This window comes from Plectropomus leopardus, chromosome 13 (assembly GCF_026936395.1).
Source record: "Plectropomus leopardus strain MGB_pleo_1.0 chromosome 13, ASM2693639v1, whole genome shotgun sequence".
NCBI lineage: Eukaryota > Metazoa > Chordata > Actinopteri > Perciformes > Serranidae > Plectropomus > Plectropomus leopardus.
In genome coordinates this window covers 26,990,003-27,009,806 of record NC_142188.1, presented here as the reverse complement: position 1 = coordinate 27,009,806, position 19,804 = coordinate 26,990,003, and the positions used below count along the sequence as shown (strand labels likewise).

Genomic DNA, 19,804 nt, shown 5'->3' with positions numbered 1-19,804 from the left:
GAAAGTCAAAATTGCAAAAAAAAAGTCTAATTTTACAGCATGTAATATAATAGTTTGTGTTCGTATTAAAGTGAATTCTGTAGATCAGGGGTGGAAAGTAACTAAGCACATTTATTTAAGCACTATACTTGGGCAGCATTTCAGTACTTGTGCTTTACTTTAAAAATACTTCAAATTCTACTCAACAATCATTTAGAGAGGAATATTGTTGTCTTCACTTTAAACCTGGCCGATTAAAGCTGTAGCAACAATTAAGTCATAACAATGATGGGGTATAAAACTGTCCCGCAGCAACAGGTATGGCAAAATTAACAGAGGGGAGAAGAGGTCTCAATAGGAAACAAGTGAAGATGTGTGGGTGGACTATGATTGTGAAGTGCCTTTACATAAAATATAAGATGCAGATACTGCAAAGTAATTACTTACTTCAACCTTGCAGAATGTAGATAAGCTCGGTAAGGTGAGAAAACATATCAGTTGTCCTCGATCATTAACCAGATCTAATCTACTTTTTAATTAACATCTGTTTTTTGTGCATATTTTGTTCTTGTTTGCCATCTTCTTTATTGTTTACAGCCTTTGATCCAGTTTTTGCGTTATCTCACCTGATCTCATTCACTTACTTTTTTCTAATTAACATTTGAAGATGGTTAACGATAAGAGACTGAGTGACATTTTAAGTATGGAGCCAACCTTTAAATAATACACAAATAATACATGCAAGACAAACAATATGGGATGCTTCAATTTTATGGTCCCACCATGATGAACTTGACAGTGACACAAAAATACGGCTACAGCATCAAAGGTACTCCAGTATCAGGCATGATCACATCTCAGCAAACTTATAACAAAATAAAATTATTCATATAATCTCATATGCAACATTTTGATTTTTGTTTGACAAAGTATTTGTCACTTACAATGGACATATTTAAAGCTAACAATTTCCATTTTATGGAACGAGTTAAGTGACGGCGAGGCGAGGCTATAGTAACAGAAACTGACTCCACAAGTAACAGGGTCACAGCTGAACAAGGACAACAAGACAAAACACAAACATTTAAACATAATTGAGCTGCTGATACATTTATATTTCATAATTTCTAAACTTTTGAAGCAGACTGGATGGGGAGTCAGCCGCCCAACGGAAACGTCGATGGCAGTAATCACCTGCACAATGATGACAAAAGTCAGTTAGTTTTAAAGGATTTAGCCCCTGTGAAAACAATACATGCTCCTCTTAGGTACATAGGTTATAATGAAGGGCATAGAAACAGTTCAGACCCGCTGATGGAATACAGTAAGCATAACATTTTATAATGTAATACACACATGATCATTGTTTCATTTCCTACAGAAAAGATGTGTCATTTAACAGTAACAATACACATATGAAAAAGTATCTTGTTACAATAGACTTCAAATTTTGGACAATTTTCTACGAGTTCATAACTTATTTTGCATTAAAAAAGGGAGCTGGTTGGATACAGAGTTACTATGGAAATGCAGTATTTTATTGCTATTTGTGCACATGGTTTTTGATTGGTGTTTCCAGCAGGCAGGGGCTGGTTTTTTAGTGGGTACACCCAGGGTGCTTGGGGAGTGATGCTGAACACTAGATGAAATTCATAAAAAATGAACACTGTCCCACAAACCAAGCTGATAAAAGCTGTTCATACATTCCTGTTTTGTTTTTTTTGTTTTTTTTTGTCCAACTTTAAGACTGAAGTGCATTAATGTGGTTGCCTTGAAGGGCACAAAAAGGGGGTTGCAGCCCTGTTTAATGAGTACCAATGTTTATTTGTTTTTTAATATTCAATGGCCATTATTTCACATCAGAGAGGCAATTAAGTAGCCAAAAGTTTTCATTTTAAGTCACCCACAGTGCTCCTCTGAGTATCATCAGGGTATCTGCAGGCCCTTAAAAAGTCTAAAAATGTCTTCAATTAAATTTGGTAGTATTATGCCTTAAAACTGTCAAATTCTCTTAAATTTGAATTTCGGAGGTATTAATTGTCACAACATATTATCTAATTTCATCTTTTTATCTTTCAATTTCTTTTAATATCTTCCTGTCAAAATAAGTCAAGCTCTTTGACGTGAAAGTCCACATTTCAGATGCTACAAACCTGATTTGCCTGTCAAAATTTAGATTAACCTACTCACTCTAATAACCACATTTCCTTTCACGCAAGAAGAGCTTGACCTGAACCTAATGCTTGAACAAAAAAAAAAGATTTGTGCAAAAAATCTGTCTAAAATTGTGTTAAAAATCAACATTAAATTGTCTTTAAAAGCATCAAATTTAAGCACCTGATACCTGTAGACACCCTGATTATGTGCCTCTCTGGTGTAACTTTTAGGTCAAAACATAATGTAACTATGTGAATGGAAGAGGTACCAATTCTGAAAAGCCAGTGTGAACTGTTACCCATGCTACAAAAACAGAGATGCTAGAGGCACAGGTGAAAACCGCGATTTAACTGGCAACCGTGTTTGTTCTTTGGAGTTTTTTTGTTGTTGTTGAGATTTTATGTTTTGCACTTCAGATGCAACATGCAACAAAATAAATCGTGTTTCTATTTTGTACATTTTGTAATCCACTTACTTGAGGATGGCATGGCGTCACATGACGACATCCTCTGTGTTTCCTGCTCAGCGTGATGGTCCTCTGCTTGGGAAGTGACAGGAGTTTCTGCATTTGAGGCCTCCAGCATTGGCTCCTTCTTATTTCTCACAGCCCAGTGCATTGACTGCAAACAGACGACCAAACGTATCACCAGGCTTTCTCCGTTAAAGAGACTATTTTTTTTTTCATTTTATTTTTTTTTAATATAACAAAGTCGAGACATTACATACAGTTTTTACAGAGTCATTCAAGGCTTGCCAGTCATGAAATGGAATATTAACTCCACTTCTTTTCCAGTGGTCGTAGTTTTTTCTTTTGGTTTCATTGCATAAAACCTCTTTGGCTTCCTGCAGCTTTTGGAAATCTGCCACTGTCAGACAGAAAGAATATATCAGGGACTAAGAAATAATTATCCCCTTCTTTGCATATTTTTAAACAGCTCTACATTACCATAATTTGCTTTGAAGTCAAGACATCAGAGAGAGGCATTAAATGTTTGCAGAATAAGAAAGTAAGAAATCATTAAACAGGTGATAAAAATAAAAAAAAAAGTTACATATTTACCTGCTCTTGGATTATCTAGGTGTTTGTCAGGGTGACATGCCAAGGCTCGGATCTTGTATTCGTTAAGAATCTGCTCAGTCTGCCAAGAATCAAAACAAAAGGTTAAATAAATAAAGTATTTTCGCCAATCTCAACATTTCAGATTCGGTAATCAGTCACTTATTTTAGATCTACTCAATTTGTGTGGCCACAGGACAATTTAAATCTCATGAATATATGAAGGAAGTATACCAAGCGATTTTCTGAACTTGGTCTATTTTATGTCTTGTATGAAAATAATATTTATCAGTCTATTGTGAGGCCTCACTGCTCATGTCGTGTGTCACAAGTGTTGATCTTAGTTCTGCTACAGGCAATGAAGATTTTGACGTCCTCATTATGTTTTCATGCTATTAATTATCTAGTACAATTACTGTGACACAGACTACACAGACGCTGGATGACGCACGACTCGTTGCTCTGACATCTTTTGCTGAAGCATCAACAGGTCTCTGGTTCAGTCTAAACACTGGAGCATACGCAGAATAATTCATCTGTCTTTTGGTTGAACCACTTACAGGTGGGACAGATCGGCTGTCGTTAATCACGTATTCTACATTATCTTTCACTTCTGAACTCTTAAAGCAGCATGTTTTTGGTTTGTAGATCCACATAACCATTATTTCACCCAGCAAATAGGCTGATCCTTAAACCCAGTGGCTTGAACTCACCGATGACAATTCATCACATCCTAATAACCCGTAGTAATCCTCCAAGTCCTCTGGTTTGCAATTCAAAATAGCCTCCATACAGATCTGTTATGAAATGTGCGTGTGGTTTCTTCTCGTCACGGAGCTGCTGGACTGTCCGCTATCCTGGATCACAGATGTGCGGTTCAAAGGTTGCTTATGGGCTCCCCCTCGCTGCCGCTGTGGGTCACTCCCTGACAATAAAGTTTTTCTTTTATTTTGTCTGATCTCTGTCTTTGGCTAATTCATCGAAAAACAGCAACAACAAAAAAAATAGTTAAAACTGTCAAGGGGGATCTCTACTCACTCACTGGGAAATATACAGCGATCCCTTCTCTCCATATGACGTGTGATGCATTCAAGTGTCTAAAAGAAAATACCTCACTCAGCCCGCAAATTCCAGTATTAATGGTGGCATGGAATAAAGACCAAGACAGCCTTCAGTAATTAGAAAACAAATATATTAAATTCATGTTTAGATGACTAGGCGACATATCATGTGGTGGACAATACTGTGCAAAAGTCTTAGACCACCAAAGATTTTTTTTAACAAAGAAGTTGTAATGAGGACATATGTATATATGTATATATATGTATTCTTTGTTTTTTCTACAAAAAAGGATACTGAGAACATATGCAATGCATTTAAACCAAAAAGCCAGAACAAATGGGCTTCTTCACACTCAAGAGTCATTATTTAATGTGAAACATGGAATTGTATAATCATAACAAAAGGTAGCTCAAACAATCAAAGCTAAGCTTTGGGCATGTCTTAAATGCAACTTAGTGTTTTAAACTTGGTTTTAAAAAAAAGACCAACACATCTACCTTCTACCTTCTTCTTCTTCAATGAAGTTCAAGAAACGCTAAGTGGAGAGAGGGGTGACACTAAATACTTTAGCCTGTTGAAGTTGTTATAATCTGAAATATTTGCATTTTTAATCTTGTTGACGCATTTTTTTTGTAGGCTATGTTCTGGTTGTATTTTAGTCAAGAGACTACTGAGAATTAAATTTGTATGATCATTATAACGTTCCATAAATAACAAAGTTTAAGGTATCATAAATCTTGCACTGTGCTGTATGTGGCAAAATGAACAGGGTAATTTTGCAGGATGCATATAGACCTAATTAAGGTTTTAGTTAAAACGTCAACGTGTAATACAAACGCTCTTGCAGATTTGTATGGCTCATTTGCTATTTTTATGCGTTTGACGCCTGCGTTTTGGTTTTATACGGAACTTTGTGTGGACAGTAATGAGTTTTATCACTCGCTCAAATTCCTCTGACGGTGTTTGAAGGCAGCAATATTTTGTTATGGTTTTACGTCATCGACGTAAAAAGGGGACGTTCCAGCCGTGACTACTGGTGGAGAATGTGTCACGTGCGCTATGCAAATGAGACAGCTGTCCGCGAGGAAGGATCTGCTCAGCGGCTCTGCGGGCTGAAGATGGCGGACGAAGAGACTCGTCTCGGAACGGCCTTTTCAGGCGCCTCCGATATGGAAGAACCTGCCGCGAAAAAGTCGAAAATCAGTCCGGTGACTAACCACGGATTTAAAGTCGCTAAAGCAGACCAATTCTCACGCGCCTCCGGGGATACGGGGAGCTGGGAGGCGGCGATGGATTGTGCGCAGCCAGCGGAGAAGGAAGCGAAGCCGGTGATGGCGGTAGAGCAGGCCCCAGCAGCGCCAGGCGGAGACAACAATGGACTGAGACTGCTGGTTTCCGAGTCGCACAAACCAGTAGTGAAACCGGACGACAGCGCTGTATTAGGGACAACTGAGGAGGCTGCTGGTACGTAAAGAGACGGACATTTAACAGCGCTTTAGGTATTTAAGCGACTTAAGTTATGGTGGGCAGTGCTTGTTTTACCAACTTAACCGGCGTGTTAAGCTAACGTAAGTAATGTTACAGAAGTTAATGTTAGGAAACTTAAACTAGCTAACAATAAACTCAAATTTATGGATGTTAAGGTATGTGAAACATTACTTCCCGGCAACTTTAACTTTTTTTGGGTGAAAACTAAAAACGAAAGAGAAAACAGCCTGACGTCTGTGACTCAGTGTGTGGGGATTTAACTCGTTCCTTTACGGCACTAAACTTTCATAGCCGCTTAACATCAACATCAACATTTAACGCATTTGTTAGCCGGGGTTGTGCCGAAATACGTTTCCCCATTTAATAGTGTCTCCCACCTATTAATGTAAGCCTTTTTTCTCGGTGGTTAGGGTAAGGACCTGTTTGTTATCCATGAGATGGGAAAGGGTGGTGCAAAACGGGTAAAGCATTAAAAAAAGTATGGGCGAAGGACTTGTTTGTTTTTTTAGTTTGGCTTAGGGGAGGAACATACAACTTAAAATTGTTGAATTGTGTATTTATTTTTTGATTTTTTAAATGTTTTCTTTACAATTCTGCAAAATCACACCAGTTACCAAAGCCAGGAACTGAAAAAGCAGAAAATCAAACTTTCCAATGGTCCTTTAACAAATTATTTTTAAGGAGGATTTGCATTTTGTTTAAAAAACTAGTTGTTTGTTTTGGCAATAACTATTGCCTCCACTGTTTGCTTGTTGCATTGGATACAATACTGCCTAGGTTTGGTGTGAATATGAAAAAATTGGGGTTATTTATGGTTGAGGGAGGAAAATTAGGAAAATAATTTGTAAATTTGGGGAGGGTCAAGTAAAAAAAAAAAACAGTTACACCCCAGCCACCCCCTTCCTCTGAATAAAGTACAGTTCCTTAGAAGGGTTTTGGTCAGAATTAGGTGGGGGGAAATGCATATTTGTGGGAAACACTCTTTGACACAACACTAGTTTAGGTGTCTTTTCAACTAGCGCTCACATACGTTTACTTTATTACACTGAGGTTGTTGTCATAGACACTGATTGTAAATGATCCAAGTGGTTATTAGAGACAGACACCTCTGGTCTCTACTTTTATTTGTTAATTTTACAAACTTCTATGTCCTCAGATTTCCTTGGACATGGTGATCTCCCCTCCAACGGTATGGCTGTCACGCCGGAGCACATCAACGAGGACGATGACAGATCATCACATGCCAGCTCCAGCGACTGGGCACCTCGACCCCAAATAGGTAACTAGTTATGTGACTTTGTGTTGCATTCAGCAAAAACTTTGCCTGCAACAGCTTCAGTTAATTCTTCAGTTACTACCTTATAATTGCTGGCAGTGGAACAGCATAGACATTGAAGAATACAAGTCATGCTGAGATGTTGTGGTCTCGGTCAGGTTCCTACAGTTTCATCCAGCAACACATCAGAGAGACCGATCCGAGGACCATTCTGAGGGATTTGCTGCCTGAGACTGTCCTCCCACCAGATTTAGACGACATGACATTGTGGCAGATCATCATCAACATCTCAGAGCCTCCTAAAAGAAAGAAGCGGAAGGATATTAACACCTTAGAAGATGTGGTCAGATTACTCCATGAAAGTAAAAGGATCCTTGTGCTGACTGGTGCTGGGGTATGCATTTACATTAATATTATACAGTATTGCCACGTGTTTATTCACATTACCAACGTTCATTCCATTAAGTCAGAGTGAGTGTTTACTTTTTTTTGTAGGTGTCTGTTTCCTGTGGAATACCAGACTTTCGCTCCAGAGATGGAATTTATGCACGGCTTGCTGTAGATTTCCCTGATCTTCCGGACCCTCAAGCTATGTTTGACATTGAGTACTTCAGACGGGACCCAAGACCCTTTTTCAAGTTTGCTAAGGTTTGTTCAATGTGTCCACTTACTTTTGTGCAAATTTAAGTTGGTAATAATACATCTAAAAATTATTAAAAGATCAGTTTTGCACTGTGCAACATATCTTCTACACTGTAACCCTTAACTTCCAGTTTTGTGGTTCACACACATACTATCAATATGATGCAGCGTTAACCCTTGAGCACATAGATGACATACGTGTCCTTTACATGAAGGAGATATATGAACAAAAGCTTGTAATGTATTATATGGTGCACAAAACCCATGTGTGCAGAAACCTATATGTTTACATTGTGTTTTAAAAGAAGACTCAGAACTTGTGTAAGGTAAATCTAGCATAAGACTCTTAAATTTTCTACCTTGTCAATCGGCTAACGGGCTACATTTTTATTCAGTTGGCATATGAAAATCCAGATTGTATTACAAGACTAAGCCCACCCTTTAAGCAGTAACAAAGATTTTAAAAGATTGTTCCAGTTTTCCAGCCAATATATGGTGATATGCATGATTATAGGAAGCTTTGTATATTGTTTACAAGTGTTTATATATTGTCTGCAAGTGTTGATTGCATCCTCTTTGTTACAGGAGATCTACCCTGGTCAGTTTCAGCCTTCGCCCTGTCACAAATTCATATCTATGCTGGATAAGCAGGGGAAGCTGCTGCGCAATTACACACAAAACATTGACACGTTAGAACAAGTGGCTGGAGTACAGCGGATTATCCAGTGTCATGGTAAGTGATGCAGCTAAGAGATGGATCTTGGCTGTTTTATATATAAGTCTGTCCATGGTGATGGTGAGATTTATGAAGAACTTTTCTTTCAGGGTCGTTTGCAACTGCATCCTGTCTCGTCTGTAAATACAAAGTGGATTGTGAAGCTGTAAGGGAAGACATCTTTAACCAGGTAATTATTAATTACAAACTGATCCAAGACAGCACATGTTGGACACTATTGCAAACATTACGTGTTAGGCAACATCTGCAACTATATGCATGAAAATGCATAAACAGAGTTGTCCAAAAGTAACAGCATCCCGCGTTTCATGGTCATTGCATGAAAATACTCAACAAGCAACTTCTCTTGAACAGTTGTTCACGGTCCAAAGAAGCTGATGTGAGTACATTCACTTTCACGGAAAAGATCCTGTGAATCCCATACACAGGGTATGAGCACTGGTTCCAAAACTGTGATGGTACCATTCCAGGAGTGGGGCAGACATTGAGGAGCAATCGCAGTAAAACTAAATATGAATTGATCCTTTTCACCGTGTTGTCAAATACAAGCGTAAGAAATAACCGTCATAAATTGCTGTATTGCTTTGCATCATCTGTTTAAATGGAGCTATTAATGTTCAGAGTTCCATCTGTAATTTTCCTTGTCAGAGAAGTCAGTTGATGCCCATCAAGCAACTTATTGGTTTGCCTTTTAAGGAGTAACACAGTAGAAAACGTTTTGGAATCGCTCTAGTAGTGCTTTTTTTCTCACGTAACGACAACATATTGATTATCATCAGTATTGTCCAGACATGCAGCAGTTAACATATTGCTTCAATCAGTGTCGTTAACGCTACAATCAATTTTAAAGGAAATTTTAGTAATGGTGGTATTGTATTAATTACAGTGAACATATTGTAGGTTGCGTCATCAAAGTTAGAAATTAATAAAAAAGCTTTTTGAAATGTCATTCACCTCCCCTTAAATGGGATTGTAGCGTGTAAATTGAACAGTATTTACCATAATGCTAATAACATAAATTCATCCTCTAGGTTGTCCCTCGTTGTCGACGGTGTCCAGATATTCCCCTGGCAATCATGAAACCTGACATAGTCTTCTTTGGAGAGAATCTTCCAGAAATGTTCCACAGAGCCATGAAGCAGGATAAAGACGAAGTGGACCTCTTGATTGTCATCGGCTCCTCGCTTAAAGTCCGACCAGTTGCCCTCATCCCAAGTATGTTTTGTTTTGAAGAATGTATTTCTGTTTGCAGCACAATGTATGCAACTACCAATCTGTATCTGTTGTGCCTGCAATCAGCCCAAACATACAATCAGTAACTTGTCTTGATCCTGTCCAGACTCCATTCCTCATGAAGTGCCTCAGGTCCTGATCAACAGGGAGCAGCTGCCTCACCTCAACTTTGACGTGGAGCTACTTGGGGACTGTGATGTCATTGTCAACGAGCTCTGTCACCGGTTGGGTGGAGACTTTGAGCAGCTCTGCTACAACACTGTAAGACTCACTGAGATCACAGAGAAACCCCCTCGGTTACCAGAACAGCCACCAAGTGAGGCCTTGACTGCTTCCGGCGATGCAGCTCAGGAGGAGCAGAAGCAGCACAGTACAGACTCAGTAACTAAGCCTTCAGAGGAGACAGAACGTCCGAATGTCACAGACACAGCTGGTAATAATGTTACACCTCCAGAGCCTTGTCCAAATGCCCAGTGTCCTAGTGAGGGGACGGCTGAGCCTTCTGAGTTACCAGCAGAAGACGCACCAAAAGAGGAGACAGCTGAAGTAAAGAGCCAAACCTCCAATCTTGAATTTCGTAGACGATGCTGGATGAGTCGAATCAACAGGAGTCCAATCAGCAAACGACTTGAGAGTAAGCGTTAGACGATAGTAATACTGTTCCCTGTAATTAACAAGTGTACTAAATTTTTTTGTGTGAATATATTTTTAACCCATTCATCATATCAATCAAACCTTTCCTTTACAATATTTTTTCTTTCTGCAGCAGGAAAATTAATGTTAATCCACGTAATTATAAATGATTGGAAATCTTCTTCAGATATTAATTTCAGCACTTATTATTAATTATTTGTATTATTTCCCACAGCGGGCCAGTACCTCTTTCAAACACCAAATCACTATATCTTCCACGGCGCTGAAGTTTACTCTGACTCTGAAGACGAGATGTCAAGCTCCTGTGGGAGTGACAGCGACGAGTCTGAATGCAGCGCAGATGGGGTGGAAGAAGACAGCGAGCCCGAGGACGCCGACACACTTGCAGCAGATGGAGAGACATGCCTCAGAGACACAACACAACTCACTTTAGCCAACGAGGCCTCGTCGAGTGCGCAGACAAACAATACTAATGAAAAGACTCCGAGCACCACACACCTTTAAATGTAAAGAACTGGGTCGACAAAGCACTAACTGTCTTTTTATATATATATATGTATATATATATATATACATATATATATGTTTGGTATATTTTTGACTCATCAACCTTACTATTATTTTTTCATAAAGCTGAAATTGCGTGACAACTTTGTATGAATACACAGCAAGTTGTTTGTTTTTTCCTGTGCCCAGTTTGGTCACATGCATTGTGTCTGAAACTTCATACTGTATACTACTTACTAAATAGAATGCAGTAGATTTTTTTTCCATGTGCTCATCTCATTATCATTTATATTTTGAGAAATTATTCTTTTGAGACATCCACTGCAGTGTACAGTGAATGCAACACTAGCTTCAGCTTTAAATCTTAAATTGCATTCATTACGAGCAAAGACTTCAGATGTCTCAGTCCATAGTGTGAAGTCAGCTGTGGTCTAATGTGTTTTGGAGTTGGTTCATGTTACCACTGGGAAACGTGTAAATATGTAAGCCTACTGCCTGCTAAATAGTGGGTACTATGAGTTTCAGACACATAAATCTTTAGATGGTTTACTTGAACACATTGTCTATCTTGCAATATAAACGTTCAGCTCTGCCCTTTCACGAGGGGTAAAAGCTTGAGAAAAAGAACAGTACTCTTTAATTTTAGACCAAAGAACACTTTATCAACACGCTCCTATGTTGTCATAAGCTTTGTATGTTTAATCTGTCATTTGAATCTTGGGGGAAAAAAATATAACTATTGAAAAGGTGTTCCTTCTGACATGTGGCAGCTACTTTTTATGGTCAAGCCTCTTATTTTTATACTCTGATGTGAGACATACTCATCAAAGAGTAGGTGATAGTTTATATCTGTAAGAAGTTAAGTTGTAATATTAAGCCTTAGGAATATATTCAATGAGTTCACATTGAAAAATGGCACTTTTTTCCTTCTTACAAAAGCGGTTTTGTTGCCCATGTCACTTTTCATAGAGTTTAAAGTTGCATTCATTATCCAGACGAAGTCCGCTGCCTGTAAAGATTAAGTGTTGGTAGACATTTTTGAGCAAATGTGTTTGATAAAGGTCTCCACCAACAGAACATAACATTTACATGGTAATGATTTGTTTACAGTTTAAGATAATAAGATTTTTTTTACATGCTTATAGTTGTTATCTCTTCTGGGGTTCTCAGTAAAAAAAAGAAGAATGGAAACTTACAACTCACTTCTGTTATTTCACACAAATATGAATATCTGCATTGATGGTGCAGACCATAATCAAAACCATAAGGGTGCAGACGTGAATGCTGCGCCATCTAGTGCCTATGAGTAGTTTCACTTTATAAAGGTCTCAGAGAGTATGGGACTCGATTGAGAGGGTGTCAACGAGAGAACGACTTAGCTACATGTTAACACTGATATATTCCGAGACAGCAGTACAGCACAATATGTGAGGATTTAATATTAATAATTAGATGATAACTTTGCGGGAGGCCCTTTAACTAAACGTTCCCAGTTTGCGCATGCGCATTACAATAGTACGAGTTTTCGACCTTTAATTTAGCTGTAATGTCAAACTTGTCCGCCTCTTATCAGTGACTCATTAATATAAAGTCTTTGAACACGTGTACAGGGTCCATGTGAGTAACATTAAAGGTAAATCTGGTATAGGAACTTTATTTATTCAGCTCGAGTCTTTGGAACTACATTTCCCTGTTCTCTCCGCTGTCCCGTAATACGATGTGTCGTAAAGTCCTGTTAACAACAGAAAAACCGAGATGGACACCACTAGAGACGCCTGACAGTTTCTGTCTGTATTCTTAATTGTTATCTGAAATGTTTAAGTAGTGACCGCCAGGCTTCATCACACAGGACCAGTTGTAAAAATGGAGGCCATGGAAGATGACAGTTTGGACATGAAAGACGACCACAACCACAACTATTGTGCGAGCAGCGGCAGTAAAGTCCGCACGTATCTGAGTAGCCAACTGTCGGATGGAGCGGCGGTCCCGCAGCCTGCCTGCCCACCGGTGCCGGGAGGAGAACCAGGCAGTCGACGAGGGAAGCTGAGATCCGGCAGCACTGGGGGGTCAAAGTGCATGGACTCGGATTCAAGCAGCGAGAGCAGCGAAGTCAGCGAGACTGACTGCTCCGCTCCTCCAGCCGCCGCTGAGGGAAAATTCACCCTCGATTCTACTTCCAAGTTCCGTAAGTTGACTGTGACAGCAGGCCCTGATATCCTGCAGTCACTCAGCAGCTCGGCCTGCTGCAACACTGATGCTCCCACCGGTCTGTAGGCCTGATGGTTTTCACCATCATGTGCCTGATGTAACAGGTCATTTTAAACCTGACCAGTTTTTCTTTTTCCACTCAGTTCTGAATGCAATGGCTGTAGAAGACTACCGGAAAAACCACTGGCCAAACCTGGAGAAGGCCATAGACCGTCTGCTGATCCAGAATCCAACAGACCACATCTCTGTTTCTTATGCACAAATATACAGGTAAGACAATATGTAAATGCACACCTCAGCTGGAGCAGATTTCCATACAGTATGTGATATATGTTGCCATGAGGAGCCCCATAAGGCAGTGTTGTTGTTCAGACCACCTAAACTCAGACCAAGACAGGACCAAGGCCAGAGTGTCTTGAGACTGAGTCAAGACCAAGACCTATGGATGGATTACTGAACAGGCATACCAGGCACAGGCTCAGGGGCCGAAAGTCTCAGGGAGCCCCATGGCCTTCACTTGTAAAATATTACTCAAATGTACACAGACTGACCAGGGAGAAACTCAAAAAGACTACAGAGATGCAAAAGAACTGCAAAGAGACCGAAAACAACTACAAATTTGGGAAAACAACTACAAAGAGATACAAAACAACTACAAAGAAAAGCAAAATAACAAAAAGATAATAATTAACCTAAAAGGGGACATAAAATTACCTCACAGAAGCCCAAACAACTACAAAAAGCCACAAAACAACAAAAAAAAAAGCCTCAAAATGACCACAGTGAGATACAAAACCACAGAATGATGCAAAATCACCACAAAGTCTGAGGGTCTAACTCATATGTAGGGGAGGTGAGGTAGGGCCCTTTGCATATCTGTGCCGAGGGGCCCATTTTCTTATGATCCATCCATGCCAAGATCAAGGCTGGGAAAGACCGAGTCAAGACTAGACCAGTGCGTGTGTGTCATGCAGAGTCCCCACTGCACGACACACTTGAGATAAAATGTGGTACATGCAAACCATAGGGACTCCACAAATTTATCTAACAGATCCAAAAACACTCTCAGAAAACAAATAAACATTCCTCTTAACACATTTCTTTGCATGTATACAGGTTATATGTATGCATGTTTAAATGTACCATGTCAAATGTCTTGATAAAATAATCAAAAGGCATTGAAGAAATGAATTTTATATGTAGGAATTTCCCCTTGTTTTCCATTAGCAAACAAATACAAACAAATGTTAAGAAGTTGAAATGAAGTTATCCATCTGTATACAACACTTGTTTTTGCACAGGCAATTTAGTGTTATTCCCGCACTTGTGGCCTTGGCCTCTTTGTTCACAGGTGAGACAAGATGCAGCAACAGTGTGTTCAAGTCCAAGACAAGACCTTCATAAAGTGGTCTTGAGACCGGTCTCAGGACCAAGTCAGATCTTGGGTACTACATCACTGCCATAAAGAAGCCATGTGCATCTCATTAAACTGAAATTCTGTATTTCTGTGTTTCTCCTTTGCTTTTTTCCCCCCAGTTACGTCTATAAGTGTGTTTGTCAGCAGCACTCTGAGCTGCTCTACAATGATCTAACGTTAAAAATAACAAATCACCTGCAACAGGTCTCCACCCATCTACAAGTAAGCAAATCCAAATACAAGGAAATTATCATATACAGCCCATATAGAAACTATAATACTGACTAACACTTTTATTATTGTTGTTTTCCAGGCCAGCCCACCTGAGAACTTTATTGAGAACTTTAATGTTGCTCTGACGCAATACACAGCTTCTCTCCAATGCATAGTTCCTGTGTTTATGTACTTGGTAGGCATCTGTTTTGTTTTATATATATATATAATATTGGACGTAAAGACAGAACAGAGCTTGTGCTAAGGTGCGTCACTTGCACTCAGTTTCAAGTAGTCTTCTCTCTTTTTTTCATTTTCAATGTTTTTAGAATAAGTTCTACATCGAGTCAAAGCTGAACAGAGACCTGAGAGAGGATCTGATGAAGCTGTTCGCCGATCACGTCGCAGAAATACACGTGAACACACTGATGCGTGAGTGTATTGTAATATTTGACGCCCCAGTGGCTTATTTGAGATTTGATAAGTGTTCTGCTCGTATCTGGGAACCTGAAAAACTTCACTTCACATAAGACGTCACATAAAATTGTCTTCTGGAAAGCAGAGGATATTTAATACAGGACATGGGGACAGACAGAAGACTTTCATTCCTTGTTAACGCAAATAACGTGAAATATTTCTGTTTCTGATATCCTTGTTCAGCTCTTCTTATCAAAGCTCATTCCATGCCGTTTCAAGTGCAGCCTTCTACAATGGCCAGTGTGGTTAAAGGCCTCTACAGCCTCCGACCAGGTGAGCTGCGTTCATTATCACCCGCTCTGCTGTTAGAAAGCCTTCTCTGTCTTAAAATGATTTAAGTGCATCCCTACTGCAAGCTAATGTAATCTTTTTGCCTCCGCTAAAACACACAAAACAGACACAATGGTTTATTTCCTCCAGAATAAGCTGCACTGCACATGTTCTTCTGCTTCACAAATTTTTGATTTCCTCCTCTAGACTTGGAAACAACAGAGAAAGGTCCGCACACTTAGCCCCCCTTGCAGCTTTTATTGAGCCAGTAGCTCAATGTGCAGACCTTTTTTTGCTTGTACTTAGAAAGGTCCAGCACCTTTCTCATTGTTTTATGGATGTGCTCATTTTCTACCCTTTTTTCTTCTTCCAGACTGGGCCCAGTTAGCTCCGGATCTCTTCTCTGGGTTTATTCCCCAAATCAACCCTCCTGCTGTGGAGTCTCTACTGCCCGACTACGCTGCTCACGACCAGAAGTTACAGATGGAGCTCTCCTTAAACGGATTCCCACGGTCAGTTTTCTGAGGCTTTAAGCTCAGAGATTCATATAATATAGACACAGCTTTTGGTTTTAAGATTTGCTTTAAAGGAGCAGTGTGTAGTATTTAGTGGCATCTAGTGGTGAGGATCGCAGATTGCAACCAGCTGAAACATGTCCCATGTGCCAAATGTTAATTGCTGGCTGGAATTCCTTCAGTGTTCATTATTTCGGAGTCTTTCACCGGCAAATTATCCGCAGAGCTCTTTTCCTCTCCAAAACAAATATACCATGTGATTAAAAATGGTAAAAACACAGAATAAAGCAGTTTCAAGTTACAAATCGGTGTTTCAACTACGCTGTCGATAGGCCGCTAGCCCAGAGCCCGTTAATGTACAACCACCAGTTTTGTCAGATAACTTAAGATTCAGACGCTCAGGAGGTTTTTACCTGTCGCCAAATTATCCGCAGAGGTCTCTTCCTCTCCAAGACAAACGGACCCGCTGATTAAAACGGAGAGACTGCAAACTACAGTGGCTGACATGAAGACAGGAATGCCCTTATATTAGAGTTCAACCAATATTGGTTTTTCAGGGCCGATATTGATTATTAGTAGCTGGCCGTGCAACATGGTGAACTCTGTGAACAAGGACCCGCTCCTTGCGTAGATATAAGCAGCTGTAAGTTAACTGAAAAAAAGTATTCTTAGATGACTGTACACTAAGGACAAGAAATTTGCTGTTTATGCCATTTCTGCACATATATCCCCCTAAATCCTACACACTGGACCTTTAAGTCACTGATGGGATGTGTTTTTGTTTTCCAGAGGTGACCAGTCTCGCAAGCGGGCCAGCGATGACTCCTGATAGCAGAGCTGCCGCCACCACACTCGTTGCAGAACTATTACTGTGCCTCCTACATCTTTATCACACGTTGGCTCACTGCACTAGGTACAATGTTGACAATGTGTCAGTTTCATCATCGACTCAAAGTCCTAAAACACTGTGAACAACAAAGAGAGCTCGATGTTGGGTTGCTGAGCAGAAGCCTAATCTCACTGCTCTAAAAAACAAGCACACAGACTTCCATTATGGTGCTTTCCTCTGTGATTATGATGCATCCAGCTTCAGTATTAATGGGATGCTGTGTGCGCTGAGTTGGGTTTCTTCATGTTCTCCTCATTTGAAGAGTGCCTTCACGGTGCCTTCTGATCGGATATCCAAACGACGGATAGGCTGATGAGTTCATTCCTAACCTTTAACATGGAAGTGTCTTTTTGATAGACTGGGCTAATCAAGACTTTCTATTGCTGCTAACAATACTGTCCATGTGATAATTCTACAACTCCCTCAGCGTCACCCACTGTGTCTGTAACCCACTGGCTTTGCTCAGCTCAGACGAGTGCAGAAAGAAACGAGAACAAATGGGAACTAAGTCATCGACCTCAACTCTGATTCTCTTCTTCATGTTGCCTTTACTGCATTGGTAAACCGGATTGTATTTTCCCGTTACGCCAAAGAGGATTTGCATTTTTTTTTTTCCTTTTATATATATCGCATTGGATTCAAGCTGACATTGTTAATGTTGTATGTTGTCTGAGTCACTGAGCCATTTCATTTTTTTATACTAACATATTTTGAGCTTTGGTTGTTTGTTATGCTCAAGTCAAATTCTAACTTTAAATATTACTTGTTTTGCCTTGCATGTAGGATTGGCAGGGATTGCCATGTAGGACATTACATTATTTGTCAGAAGGCTTAAAAAAACCACAGAATAGTGTTAGACAATTTGACTTAAGTTTGTTTGGCGACTAAATTGTTCCTAAACTGTAAATATATCAAACCTGACACTTCATTAATCTGATGTAAAGAATTAGACTTGGGCGGTATCGATGTCTCACAACTTCCTAAGGTATACGGTATATACCGCTTTTCAGGGTTTTCCTACACATTAATGTGTTTGTGGCGCACTGCCACAACATCAGCAACTGCCGCCACATATAGATTTTGTAGTTTTGGAGCTGCCTCTCTCTCTCTTGCTGTCTCTTTCTCTCCCGCAGCAGAATGCACTCTAGGCATAGACGGAGCTGCACAATGCCAAGCTCAGTGAAAGTCAAACATAACCTTTCATTAGTTCATGTAGTTTTGTCCAACCCTCTTAGGATGAAACAGCTGCATTCCCATGGAAACTACACACACTGCAGCCCAGCGCTGGGTCTAACTGTGTATAAGCAGCAGAAGGAAGTTTGCTTTCACTCGCATCTGCAAAAGCTGTTCCTCTAATCTATCACTCATCTCATCACATCTGAGTGATCCAACCACAAACTGATCAAAAGGAAATGTTGATTGTGATAATCAAACAGTTCTTTTCTCAATAGTCCATCCCGTGGCTCAAAACTCCTCTAACTGCTTCAGAGGAAAAAAAATAAAAAGTTAAGAAAAGTTTGCTTATGCTGCGTTCATGGACCCACAAGAACCGCCAAATGTGGAATGATCACTGATACCCCTTTTCCACCAAAGACGCTCTGGTTCTTGAACTGGTTCCATTCAGGATTCTTGGAACCTGAACCTGAATGGTTCCAAGCATGCTTTCTAGGGAACCAGCGCTCATTTCCACCAGTTTTGAGTGGAACCATTGTCATCAAGGATGAGGCATCAATGGATCGTTTTGCACAATGCACACTGGAAATAAACAGTACAAGCAATATTGATTACATCAATTAGCAATGAACTTTTGTTCTGTTATTACAGATGCTTGTTTTTTTCTAGTTCCGAGCTCTGTCTTTCCGTTTTTTATTTTTGTTCAAAATACTCTAAACAGTTCAAAATTAGGCATGGGAACCAGAACAGAACTAGTTTAACGTTGGTGAAAAAGGGGTACAAATGACTACAAAACACACAAACAGAAAAAATAAAACTCACTAAAACTGTCTTGGTAATTCTCTCTGTTGTTCCAAAAATCACCAACTCTGGTTTGGTTGACATCATTCACAAAATTGGAGGAAAATATGCTTTTTCTTTATTCCGTTATTCCCTGCGGTCTCTGCTGTCAGTGGGGGGCTTTTTAATAGTACTGTAATGCCATTCCTACCATTGAGTCACCATATTTCTCAGCCCAGCTGCCTGTTCCACCAATAGATGCTGACCTCTGGTGGCACATGCTGTGCACTACAATACAATGCCTCAATACAGCATCTCCTTTTCAGTTTAATAGAAAGATGAGCATCTCTTTTTTGATAGTATTAAAAGTCATACCCTCTGGATTTCTAAGCAGCCTGCTGTACCGTAATGCCCTGATACCGCCTAAGCCAAAAAGAAAAAGATATGCAAATGTCGTTTGGCTTGAGTCTGGCGTACTTGTGCAAAAATGTTCCCAACATGCCTAACATGTATAGAGTATTAGTGATGTAAATAGTTTTTGGTCTTTGCATAGCGGTCGGTGTACACTAGCTTTTGTCACAGATGCATTTTTGTTAAATGATTCACTTGAATAGAAGTATTTGATACAAGGTCTTACACTGTTTTAAGTGTATAATAGATGCTCAGGCTTGCTTTTTTGTCTCCATCTGTGGGCCTTGGAAATGGTTCTCATCATCTTTCAAACTAATTTCATTATTCATGGGGCATGGAGGTGATTTTGTTTTTCACTGTTCAAGATTTTAAATCTGAATCTTGACAAATGTCAGTCTCTACAATTAGTAGGGATAATGATGAAGTCAGAGTCATTGCAGATGCCAAACACTGGATGTATGTTACTTGCTGAGTAACTTTTTAACATGCTGCAAAAAATCTCCATGTTAAAACAACTGTGAATAAACTTCCACTTGGCTTAAATGCTGTTTCAGAAATCTGTCGCAAAAAAAAAAAATCTGTTTTCCAAAACCAATAAAATTCTTGAATCCAATCAGGCACTCCTTTTTCTGTTTTTACTACCAGCACTTTTTTTAAACA

General features: G+C 39.7%; 3 protein-coding genes across 3 annotated transcripts; 2 read left to right on the top strand and 1 right to left on the bottom strand.

The window, feature by feature from the left end:
• Positions 1–734: 734 nt before the first annotated feature.
• dnajc12 (DnaJ (Hsp40) homolog, subfamily C, member 12) lies at positions 735–4,281 on the bottom strand. Its single transcript, XM_088086282.1, has 5 exons — positions 3,907–4,281; positions 3,197–3,275; positions 2,863–3,002; positions 2,612–2,756; positions 735–1,173 (listed from the first exon to the last, which is right to left on the bottom strand). The coding sequence occupies exons 1-5, from the start codon at positions 3,982–3,984 to the stop codon at positions 1,091–1,093; spliced, it is 525 nt and encodes a 174-aa protein (XP_087942408.1). The 5' UTR covers positions 3,985–4,281; the 3' UTR covers positions 735–1,090.
• A 1,051-nt stretch (positions 4,282–5,332) lies between these two features.
• sirt1 (sirtuin 1) lies at positions 5,333–11,541 on the top strand. The gene is made up of 9 exons (XM_042502730.2): positions 5,333–5,719; positions 6,900–7,022; positions 7,178–7,413; positions 7,515–7,667; positions 8,247–8,394; positions 8,487–8,566; positions 9,429–9,612; positions 9,737–10,264; positions 10,499–11,541. The coding sequence occupies exons 1-9, from the start codon at positions 5,374–5,376 to the stop codon at positions 10,786–10,788; spliced, it is 2,088 nt and encodes a 695-aa protein (XP_042358664.2). The 5' UTR covers positions 5,333–5,373; the 3' UTR covers positions 10,789–11,541.
• A 688-nt stretch (positions 11,542–12,229) lies between these two features.
• cacul1 (CDK2 associated cullin domain 1) lies at positions 12,230–19,760 on the top strand. Its single transcript, XM_042502777.2, has 8 exons — positions 12,230–12,976; positions 13,143–13,269; positions 14,536–14,638; positions 14,730–14,825; positions 14,959–15,061; positions 15,290–15,379; positions 15,750–15,888; positions 16,681–19,760. The coding sequence occupies exons 1-8, from the start codon at positions 12,655–12,657 to the stop codon at positions 16,718–16,720; spliced, it is 1,020 nt and encodes a 339-aa protein (XP_042358711.1). The 5' UTR covers positions 12,230–12,654; the 3' UTR covers positions 16,721–19,760.
• Positions 19,761–19,804: the final 44 nt, after the last annotated feature.